This window comes from Bos indicus x Bos taurus, chromosome 7 (genome assembly GCF_003369695.1).
Source record: "Bos indicus x Bos taurus breed Angus x Brahman F1 hybrid chromosome 7, Bos_hybrid_MaternalHap_v2.0, whole genome shotgun sequence".
NCBI lineage: Eukaryota > Metazoa > Chordata > Mammalia > Artiodactyla > Bovidae > Bos > Bos indicus x Bos taurus.
The window spans coordinates 72,196,277-72,208,902 of record NC_040082.1 but is presented as its reverse complement, the minus strand read 5'-3'; the positions used below and the strand labels follow the sequence as shown (position 1 = coordinate 72,208,902).

At 38.5% G+C, this 12,626-nt stretch overlaps 1 protein-coding gene across 5 annotated transcripts in view; it reads right to left on the bottom strand.

Annotated features, from left to right (window-relative positions):
* Window positions 1-12,626, bottom strand: part of UIMC1 (ubiquitin interaction motif containing 1) — a 137,867-nt gene that overhangs the window by 31,131 nt on the left and 94,110 nt on the right. For all 5 annotated transcript variants that reach the window (XM_027546893.1, XM_027546897.1, XM_027546894.1 and 2 more), the window contains one exon: window positions 10,891-11,053. In XM_027546893.1, the coding sequence (XP_027402694.1) occupies window positions 10,891-11,053 (163 nt within the window). The remainder of the gene's footprint in view (window positions 1-10,890; window positions 11,054-12,626) is intronic.

Here is a 12,626-nt window from a genome sequence, read left to right as displayed (position 1 = left end):
TACTTTGGCCACCTCATGCGAAGAGCTGACTCATTGGAAAAGACTCTGATGCTGGGAGGGATTAGGGGCAGGAGGAGAAGGGGACGACAGAGGATGAGATGGCTTGATGGCATCACCGACTCAATGGACATGAGTCTGAGTGAACTCCGGGAGTTGGTGATGGACAGGGAGGCCTGGCGTGCTGCAGTTCATGGGGTCGCAAAGAGTCGGACACAACTGAGAGACTGAACTGAACTGAACTGAAGATAATTATAGTCCTGACTGTGGTTCTATGAAAATTATAATGGAGATAACTCACCTAATATTAATTTCTTGAACTTTCTTCTTTCTTAAAATGCTCTAGATGCCTGAATTAAAATGTGTGACTAAATCATGAAGTGAGAGAACTTCTCTCAAGTAGTTTTTAGCTGTTAATATTCCTTCAACACATAGTGCTTTGGGTATTATTCAGGTGTTAATAAGAGCTATTTTATTTTTTCAAGGAAGGAATAAGCACATCTAGAAGAAAAAAACATGCTAAAAGAAATCCTGATGTCTGGCTCTTTAGCAGCAAGTCACAATGAGTAGGGATAACTAAAACAAAGACAAAGTCAAGGTTTAGAGGAACAAAATGGGAAGAGTGAAGACACTGAAGACTAAAGCAGACATGGATTGCAGTGACACTGCCATTTCACATGCCACATCATACAAGGAAATGTTCTACAGAAAGGGGGAACAAAAATTATCAGAAGACAATTCAGATGACAAGCATGGAGGAATGCGACAGGACCACACAGTTTTGTTACATTATTCATACAAGAGGAGAGAGTTGCATAAGAGAGAGTTACAAGCAATGGAACATCACAAGTCTGGAATGGAGGTACTTGGTCTAAGGGTTCATCCAGTGGCTAAAAGTTATGATGTATTTCTATGTCAGTAGGTGTTCAAATAAGATGATGGCCTCTACAGAAACACTTAACAGTCTGGAGTCAAGTCTATCAAAGACAAATCTACTTTAGATGTATTACTTCCAGCTCGTACTGACCTCTGTACTAGACCACCATCTCTTCCTACCTCTCAGGTTCCTTCTCCCACTATCAGCAGCAATGCATTTTTTACAATTTCTCCTTGAAGCCCTCTCCCTAATTGCATGGATTCCAATACTCTTTTCTCCATACCAGTGCCAAAGATTAGGGATCTTTCTACAGGATCAGCCCTGCCTCTGCTGGGATGGTATGGGGAGGGAGGTGGGACGGGGATTCAGGATGGGGAACACATGTATACCTGTGGCAGATTCATGTTGATGTATGGCAAAACCAATACAATATTGTAAAGTAATTAACCTCCAATTTAAATAAATTTATATTAAAAAAAAAGAAATAAAAGCTCTGACTGTTTAAACACAAGAAGGGGGTGCTGTGCCAGGCTGCACAAATTTGTAAACTTGGTAAGAACTGATGGGTGGGTGGTAAAAACCTGGAAAGCACCTTTGAAGCAAAAGACAAATACCATTCTAAAGAACTTACATAAATTGATAAGAAAAATATTAAGAACCCAATAGATACTTGGGAAAGTTCAGATAACAATTTTTCAAAGAATATAAGTTGGCTTTTTAAAAAAAGAAACAAATTCAACAGTACTAATCAAAGAAATATAAAATATAATGAAATATCACTGATTATCTAATGAATATACCATGCTTTAAGAAATAAAAAAAGAAAACGTAACATTTCTCAGTATTTGTAATGGTGTGGTGAAAGGAAAATTGTTATTTGCTGCCAATAAGAATTTAAACTAGTAGAATCTTCTGAAAACAGTCTTAAAACTTTATACATATAATCCAGTAATTTTACTTTTTGTAGTGTGGTCTAAAGAAAAAATCAGAAACTCAGACAATTTACACCTAACAAGGCTTATTGCTATTTTAGATGCACATTTTCAATAAAGGGGGGGGGGGGGGGTGGTTAAAAACACACACCTGATATTAGTGCCTCTATTTTAGCACTTCAACTAATTTGTATCATATTTAGTCATGTCCAAGCCTGTCTGCCTCACTGGACTGTGAATTTCCTGAATACAAATTTAAGGTTCAATCAGCTCTGTGAGCACTTATCACCTTATCACCTGTGAACACTCCCAGCACCTAACACAAAACTTCATTAACAGCAAATTAATCAATGACTAACTTCAAAGACACATAAACACAGATAAAGGACATGAACAAACACTAAATTTATAACTGACCTAATTTTTCCACAATTTGGAATAAACTCAATTCCATGAGATTATTATAGGAATGAGTTAATAGACCGCAGTAATTACAACCTACAGTCATGCTCCTTTATCCTTTCTTCTTACCTGGAACATAGATTTAAGGTCTAGAGATAGAACAGCCATCTTGAAACCGTAAGTCAAGAACCTACAAGTCAAGGACTGTAGAGCTGAAACAGAAAAGCTTTGGTCCTCATTATGTCACTGGGCCACTACCTCACTCCAGATATCTTGTTATGTAAGAAAAAGAAAACTTACATGTTAAACTCACTTAATTACATTAATTAATATGGTGTTTTCTGTTATCAGAATTGATAAAATTTTCTGATGGATACTAACAGGGTTTTCCGTTACTTGTTCTGACATATTAATAAATGATACATAACCATTCACTTGATAATAGTAACTAAACCAGGGGTGGTTACTTAAATAAAGACCATCAGAGTCTTTCTTAGATTGATTTATGGCCTCAGGAGAAAGAACTCCTTTTTTCCCATTAAAGGCTAAAACTCTATGGCTACTGGCAGACACTTTGCCTGTCCCTTAACAACAACAAAGTCTATCTGTTGAATAGAGAAAAGTAGAGTCAAAAGACAGAGAAACATCATCTCAGCTCCCAGATCTGGCTCAGCCCGAAGCCTATCCCAGGTTTCCCAATTATTATGCAAACTAAATTCTCTTTTTTGCTTAAGATTACCAGGGCTTCCCTGGTGGCTCATATGCTAATGAATTTGTCTGCAATGAAGGAGACTTGGGTTTGATTCCTGCGTTGGGAAGATCCTCTGAAAGAAGGGAATGGCTACCGACTCAAGTATTCTTGCCTGGAGAATTCCATGGACAGAGGAGAGCCTAGCAGGCTACCGTTCATGGGGTTGCAAAGAGTCAGACATAACCGAGTGACCAACACTTTCACTTTTCACTTGAATTGTATTTCCAACACTCGCACCCAAAAGAGTCCTATATACTACACTGGAGTAAACACATTAATAATTTTTTACAGGTTGAAAAAAAACTCTTGTCCTATATTAACTCATATAATTCAAGTTACATTTGTCATTCTCCAACTGCTTACTATTTATTTTCATTATGTCCATATTACAACCACACTGAATTGTGTGCTCTTTTGTACACCTTTCATGTTTTCCTATTTATATGATTTGATTTTTGCCTGCTATTTTACATTAATGCCTTTCTTCTAAATCTCTAATCACATTTCTTCTGAAACACCACAGAATTTATCTTTATGCCCCTTAGTAGTTTTGATCTTGCATTACAGTTATTCATGTGTATGTCTTATCTACCCAACAGTACTATAATCTCACTTTGGATATGTATATCTCCCCACAGGTCAGTGTGTTTCCATAATTCATGCTATTTCTACTAAACTTAAGCTACTTCCTAACAATACACCTAACTACTGACATGTATTATTAACACCTCTATAGTTAGTTGTCAACTAACTATAGTCAACTAGTGATATACTTAATCCTCCTAGATACTACAAAAGCCACATTAATACAAGTGAGAAGACTGAATGGGAGTACAAATTACATTCAGGTAGGCAAATACACATATATAAAACTGAAAAAGTCAACTCTGTTCAATTTAAGAAATGTTTTACCTAGAGACGTTCAGGTCTTCTGATTTTTGCTGAGTCACCCACATCAAACCTATTCTGCTGCTGCTGCTGCTAAGTCGCTTCAGTCGTGTCCGACTCTGTGCGACCCCAGAGACGGCAGCCCACCAGGCTCTCCCGCCCCTGGGATTCTCCAGGCAAGAACACTGGAGTGGGCTGCCATCTCCTCCAATGCATGAAAGTGAAAGTGAAAGTGAAGTCGCTCAGTCGTGTCCGACTCGTAGCGACCCCATGGACTGCAGCCTACCAGGCTCCTCTGTCCATGGGATTTTCCAGGCAAGAGTACTGGAGTGGGGTGCCATTGCCTTCTCCGAAACCTATTCTAGGTCTCAGTATTTCTCTGATAGTTCTCAGGCAAATCTCCATTAAGGATTCTTACCTCCACCCGTATAGTCAAAGCTATGGTTTTTCTAGTACTCATGTATGGATGTGAGAGTTGGACTATAAAGAAAGCTGAGCACTGAAGAATTGCTTTTGAACTGTGGTGTTGGAGAAGATTCTTGAGAGTCCTCTGGACTGCAAGGAGATCAAACCAGTAGGAAATCAATCCTGAATATTCGATTGGAAGGACTGATGCTGAAGCTGAAGATCCAATACTTTGGCCACCTGATGCAAAGAGCTGATTCATTAGAAAAGACCCCGATGCTGGGAAAGACTGAAGGCAGGAGAAGGGGATGACCCAGGACAAGATGGCTGGATGGCATCACCAACTCAATGGACATGAGTTTGAGCAAGTTCTGGCAGACGGTGAAGGACAGAGAAGCCTGGCGTGCTGCAGTCCATGGGATCACAAAGAATCAGACATGACGGAGCAACTGAACAACAACCCATGCACTTACCCACCATTATGTTTCCATGAAATATCCATGAAGAGAAAATTCACTCCTAGCAGTATTCACACCTCTGTATCTAGGCCCAAAGAGTATAGTTAATGCCTTCAGCTTTCCTAACTCCACTAGGATCTATTTCTCACTAACTTATTCTTAGCACTTTGGCCCTAATGCATTTCCCTGTCTTTCATCCTTCTTTTAGCTCTAGCTGAAATATTGAACAATAATAGCAGCTACCATTTATTGAATATCTAAAACAATCCAGACACAGTGCTGGGTACTTTATAAGTATTTCTGATTCTCATGACAATACTAATGATGCTAGACTAATTTTACAAATAAGGAACCTGATCCTCAAAGAGTAAGGTAATTTGACAAATATTACCCAGCTGACCAGTATTACAGCTGCAATTTAAGTTCAGATCTACCTAGTTCCAAGCCTATGTTTCTCTCACTATATCATATTACCAAAAATAAAACACTGGCTGTTCTCATAGCTTCTACCCTTGTCAATCAACAATCTATTCATACAGCATCCAGAGTGAACCTTTGTTCAAATATTAATTCATTTTTTTTTTTTGCTCAAATCCCTCCAATGTTTCCTTATTTAAAAGTTCAAGTTCCTCACTAATGACCTACGAGTTCTACGTGATCTGTTCACTTGTCCCCTCCCCAGTTATCTCTCTGGTTTTGTTAATCTCTCCTTCACTCTACTCCAGCCACACTGGCTTCTCTGTCATTCCCCATACACACCAAGGCTGTTCACACCTCAGGGTCTCTGAACTTACTGTTCCCACTGCCTGTACTGTTCCCACTCTCTCCTCTCCACTTAAAATTCTCCTACCTCATTCCCTCACTCGGGCCTCTGTTCAAATGTCACCTTCCCAACATAAACTTCTACACCACCTATTTTAAACTGCCACCTCCTGTCCTCAGTACTCTCTATTCCTCTCTTCTTTTGATTTCTTTCTCTAAAATACTTATCAACATGACATATTATAGGGGGCTTCTTGGGTAGCTCAAACATTAAAGAATCTGCCTGCAATGCAGGAGACCTGAGTTCAATCTCTGGGTTGGGAAGATCCCCTGGAGAAGGTAATAGCAACCCACTCCAGTATTCTTGCCTGGAGAATTCCATGGATAGAGGAGCCTGGACAGCTACTCTCCAGGGGGTCACAGAGTCAGACACAACTGAATGACTAACACTTTCACTTTCTTTCTCTCAGACATATTATATGTTTGTTCACTGAAGTAGTCTACTACTAGAATACATCTCTGACAACATGGACTTTGTATATTCTGTTGACTATACCTGCCATGTATTAATAGTAGGCATTTAATAAGTATTTATTGGATGAGTAAATGAATACCTTTTTTTTCCTACATGTTTAATAAAACAAGCCAATGATGGCTCAGTGGTTAAAAAAAAAAAAAAAAAAAAAATCTGCCTGCCAATGCAGGAGACACAGGTTCAATCCCTGATTCAGGAAGATTCTACATGGTGGGGTGCAACTAAGTCCATATGCCACAACTACTGAGCCTGTGCTCTAGAGCCTTGGAGCCACAACTACTGAGCCCATGTACCACAACTACTGAACCCTGCATACCCTAAAGCTCATGCTCTGCAACAAGAAAAGCCACTGCAATGAAAAGCCTGCACACCGTAACTAGAGAGTAGCCCCCGCACTCTGTAGCTAGAGAAAAGCTTGCACAGCAACAAAGACCCAGCACAGCCAAAAATAAAATAAATAAAATTACAAAAAGGAAAAAATTATCTCAAAGACATTCTCCAGAAAGCAAATGTAAAGGCAACCTGCTTCTGTCACAGTTTAGACTGATTTAACAAATCGTCTCTCTTCAAACAATGCCTTTAAAGAACACTCTCTAATTTTTCCACAGTTGTGAATAGACAGCCATGTCATTGAGCAACAAACTGAGCAGACTGAGCCAACTCAACCAGAGTGTAGTATTATAATCAAATAAAACTTACAGCAAAGTTAATCAGACACATATTTAATGATATGCATAATTGTTATTGTGCTGCACGGTAACAGGCATAAATGGTAGATACTTCATGTAAATGACTCTAATTACTATTTCTTTTACACAGCCAAACCAAGCATGTCTAGGATCAGATTCAGGGAAAAACAGGAAGAAGAGGAAAGCTGGATCCTTAGCTCTGGAAAAAAAGTCCTCTCTTATTCTATACCCTTAGGCATTTGGCTAATGGTCTCTCATCCTGAGGTAATGTGTAAAACTCTTTCCCCTCCATTGTAGGAGAGGCTTCCGTTCACCAAAGATTAAAATATTAGGCTGAGGACAGCCCTCTCTCTTCAGTCATAAGGCTGAGAGGAACCAGAACAAACACTACAGTACATGGCAAGGAAGACAGGACAGGCAAGCTGGCAGAGAACCAAATGACAGCAAATTCACTTAAGACCTACTATATGCCAGTCACACTAGTACATGTTTCACATAATTCATCTAATGTACTTCCCGTACCCCACCTTAGAGCTGGCAAGCTCAGTCCCCAGGAAAGCAGAGGAATAAGCAGCGAGAGCGACATTTTTTGTGAGGACTCCTTGATCCAAATTTTCCTGTAAGGCCTAAATAATGTCACCAGAAAGGGTAATTTAGGTAAGCTAACATTACTAGGAAGATTAAGAGGAAGCTGCTATTTAGTGGCCGTTTCCCTTGCTTCCTACCTTATCTAACCCATAGGAGGATAAAGGGCCCCCTGCTCTCCTATGGGTTTGTCCAAACCTATCCAGCTGAGGCTAAGCCCACTATTCTCTGGCAATATCATCCTTGTTCATTGCAGCTCTCCTTTTTCCTGGTGCACTTACTGTCAGGGTACACATATTCACTTTGTGCCATCTTATAATTAATTTCTTAGGTTAATGCTTATCTCCCCAATGACACTGCTGCTGCTAAGTTGATTCAGTCATGTCTGACTCTGTGCAACCCCATAGATGGCAGCCTACCAGGCTCCCCCGTCCCTGGGATTGTCCAGGCAAGAATACTGGAGTGGGTTGCCATTTCCTTCTCCAATGCATGAAAGTGAAAAGTGAAAGGGAAGTCACTCAGTCGTGTCCGACTCTTATCGACCCCACGGACTGCAGCCCACCAGGCTCCTCCATCCATGGGATTTTCCAGGCAAGAAATGGAGTGGGGTGCCACTGCCTTCTCCACCCCAATGACACTATAAGCTCCTTACTGACAGAAACCTTGTCTTAAACTTCTTTAGTAACCCACACAAGGTCGAGCATCATTTTAAAAAAAGGTGTTTCTATTAAGTATTTGGATGAATTATAGTAGGTAGGCAATAGGTAGTATAATAAAAATAAATTTCTGGTTCTAGGTAAACAAGCTGGTGTTGAAAAGAAGTTTGCGGTATTCTAACATGTCTTCATCATACTTTTGGATTTTTCCTTTGGGGAGGCAGGGAGCCTGTGCAATGTGACATGCAGGATCCCTGACCCAGGATTGAGCCTGTGCCCCCTGCTGTGGAACCACAGTCTTTTAACCACTGGATCACCAAGGAAGTCCCTGAACTAATTTTTAAAATGAATTTCCTCAAAAAAAGTATGACTGTCATTTGAGATACTGCAGACATCTTTGGATGGAGGTCTGAGACATTTGGATTAGAGCTACAAGACATACAGTGTCAAGAGTATAAGAGCTTCCAAATATATTGGAAAATACACTTAAATCTATAATGTTTGAAAAAATCCTCAAGACCCAGAGTGTAAATCCAACTGAGCAGCAATACACAGGATCACTGGCCCAGTGGATTTGAGAACTTGAAAGACTTCCTGAACGGATAACAATCCAAGTCTCAGTCTACTTTGCCTACCTGATGGTGTCAGCTTCTCAACAAGTTCAATGAGAATAACCTGATTCTGGTGGTATACATCTGCATTAGGTTTGAGAAAACTCATAAACAAGCCTGAATCAAGTATCTGGTGTTATGAGTTGCCCCACCACACCCCATAAGGAAGAAAAAGATTAAAAGCAAGTATCATAAAGCTGAAAGATATCTGACAAAGATGAGTACCAAAGCTTCCTGTTTAAGCACAAACTATCAGTGTTCTGTCTAGGAGATGTCACTAAAGTCTACTCAATACTACTTTTTACCTTTTAATTATGACTGGAAGAAATTCATCTATTCGTAGAGCTCAACGGAGATTCAGTTTCTCAAACTCGTTTATTTCTGAACCTCAGTGCTGAGTGGGGTGTTGACTCAGTAACTAATACCAGTTGGGTAAGCATGTTCAGTGAGATAGACAAAACAGTCTCTCCCTTCTCTGGTCACCAAAGGTCCAGCCTTAGAACTCTTTCAGTCACTAAAACTCTCTACTAAAAATCAAACTAAAGAGTTATATCAAAGTAAAACTGCATCTAAAATCCTAATCCTACAGTGCTCTTCAATTAAAGGAGTTGACCAGATTTAGGTCTTCAACTTTCAGAGTATTTAAAAGACTACAGTGTTATTCATAAAGATCCTTAAAAATCATGACAAAATATCTGACCTAGTAATTCCACTACTGGGAACAATAATAGCAGCTCAAAGTTCTTAAGCACTTACTATGTGTTAGGCACTGTACTGAACACTTTACTTAAAATACCTCATTTAACCTCATAAAAACCAAGTAAGGTCATTTCTATTGGTTGACAGATGCATGAATAGAAACTAGCACAGGGTCACAGAGTAGTAAGTGACAGAGGTAGGACTCTGTTTCAGACTGACTGGACTGTGGAGCCCATCTTTTTCTCATTACCAATCAAACTAAAAATATATCCTTAAAAAATAACCCCAAAATATAGCAACAATTTTTGACATAAAAAGTTCAGTGTCATGTAAGTATAACATGGCAACATGAAGCTTTCTAAATATACGACAAGTAAATTAAGGCACTTTGCATTACAGAATATTATATTAAATATTTTAATATAATATTAAAAATATTTTTACACCTAACTTTTAGTGACATGGGAAAACTTTAATGCTATAAGTAGAAAAAACAAAATAGAATTTTACATACAGTCAGATCTCAACTATGTAAAAAATATATCTGTACACAGAAAGATCTAAATTTACTGCTAAATAAAAAAAAGCAAACTACAGAATTATATATGGCATGGTCCCATTTATGTAAATAGTGCTTGACTCATTTCAAGTACTCAATAAATGTATACTATTATTATTATTTGTACTAAAAATGAACAGGTACTACTTTATAATTAGAAAAATCAACAAATCTATTTAAATTATAAGTTTAGGTACTTCCTTATTTAATTAATGAGAAGTGTATAACATCAGAAAAGTTAAATAACATGTGTCTTTCTTTCCCATACCTCACAATTATACAATTTCAGATTAAACATCTCCAAGTGATGGGAACCAAGTAGAACTGAGAAAACTGTTGCAACATTTCTAATCTTCTAATGGATGGTAACATTCAACATGTTAGACCACAGAGAGGTATGCAGATTCTATTATACTTAGACCACAGAGAGCTGTGCAGATTCTATCATATTTAGAGTTTAGAAAGGCAAGATCAGGGGTGGTTATTTCAAGGGCTGTGATGAACAAACAGATTCTCTTGGCCAATATCTCATGCTGTACCCAAACCAAGGCCTCTGGTGTACTCTTTGAGAGATAACCAAAAGCTCCAGGGTGATGCATCAGAGACATATAGGAGAGGAATAGAATCTAGGGATATTTTTCAGCTGTTACTGTCTTTAGGTAAAATTTACACACACACACACACACACACACCCCCGACAAGAGACTTATTTTGAATGAAAAACAGGCAACTCTAGAACTTATTTCCTCAAGTTTCATAGGAGTTTCAGTATTTGTATACCACGTGAAATTCAAGGTCCATGAGATCACCTTGATCTTTGGCCTGCCTAATGTAAAATGGACGGCCTAAAACAAAGAGTAAGTTTGAAACATTAAAAGATGAAAGATTTTTTTCCATCCCCTTGTCCTGAGGTATGTGCAACAAAATAGCATGCCAGCCAACGTAGTAAAGAATGTCAAAAGCACTAGAGACTTAGCTAAATAGAAAAAATCAACAACTTAAATACTGAAGAAGAGTTGTCTGTTGCACTGTACTGTATAGGATTACAAAATTACCATGTAGTCAAAGAAAAGAGTGGCTTTACCTGTATCTTGCCCCATCAGCCCATTGCAATACATGGCATGTCGCTCAATCTTTGTGGGTGGGAAGCGTTGGTCACAGAGTGGGCAGGATACCTGGGCACTAGATGAGAAGATAGAAGTAGATATTTCTTTCTCAGCATCTTTCTTGTTATCAACTTGAAGAACCTAAAGAACATGACAAATAGCAATTGTATTAGCTTTACAAAGTATCTTTTCCCAAAAAGAACTTCAAGAGGCTCCATCCCGTTTTTTAAATTACTTTCAATGATACCAATCATTTTGCCAAATTCTGGACAGTAGATTGGGAGATACACTAACATAGTTAATACTCATTCAGTGTCTGCCTACTGTGTGCTAAGCATTCTGCATGTAATAATGCTCGTTTAAAACTCATGGTAATCTTGTAAAGATTACAACATTCTTTTTACACTTAAGAAAAGTATTATCTAAAACAGTAAAGCAACTTGCCCAAAGTTACAGAACAAAGTGGCAGAGCTGAAATTCAAACCAGAAATTACTGGGCTCCAAAATCTGACAGCATTCCTCTCTATCCCACTGCAAGGTGCTATCCTCATTAAGTCAGTATGCTATGTTTCAATTTGTATTAGCAACAGCATCTTAAAGATAGTTTTTCAATCTCACAAAAGAATTATGAAGGCAGTCAAAAGGTATAAACTCCTAATTGTAAGATTAAGTATTTAGGGTGTAATTTACAATGTAATAATATAATTAACATTGCTGTATGTTATATATTGGAAAGTTGCTAGAGTAAATCCTAAGAGTTCTCATCACAAGGAAAAAAATTTTCTATTTCTTTAATTTTATATCTATATGAGATTACAGGTGTTCACTAAACTTATTGTGATAATCATTTAACTATGCATGTAAGTTAAATCATTATACTGTACTCCTTAAACAGCGCTATGCTGCTGCTGCTAAGTCACTTCAGTCGTGTCCGACTCTGTGAGACCCCATAGACGGCAGCCCACCAGGCTCCTCTGTCCCTGGGATTCTCCAGGCAAGAATACTGGAGTGGGTTTCCATTTCCTTCTTCAATGCATGCATGCATGCTAAGTCGTTTCAGTCGTGTCTGACTCTGTGCAACCCTATGGACAGCAGCCCACCAGGCTCCTCTGTCCACAGATCCTCAAGGCAAGAATACTGGAGTGGGTTGCCATTTCCTTCTCCAAAACGGAGCTATATATTAATCATATCTCAATGAAACTGAAAGAAAAAAAAAAGAATTAATTCCACAAACACACAAAAAGAACTGTGATCATTGTAAGTAACTTCGGACATCAGGCATGAGGGAAAAAAAAAAAGAGCTCAAGCAACACAACTAAAATTTAAATTAAGAATCTAGGCCTCAGCTTATACCATTAAGACAAACCATCTCTTATGTTTTATTTGTTTCTTTTGCGTTGAAAGAGGAAACACAACTAACACCCAAACATTTAAGGCCTGAAGGCAATCATTAAAACAATTCTGACAAAGCCATTCTTACTCCCTTTTCAATGTTTTGTAGTCATCATTTTTCCTACAGTTCCCAGTATCTCTGAGACAGTTTTATTTTACCTTTACAGGTCAGAGCCAAGAACTCTGCAGTGATTAATTCAACAGTATGCGTGAGCACTGCAGCACTACTGCCTAACACTTGCTTCAAAGGACAGCATGTCCTATCCAATCAATGTGAAACTATCCTGCATAGACACTGCTTCCATTTAAAAGCAAGGAGCAA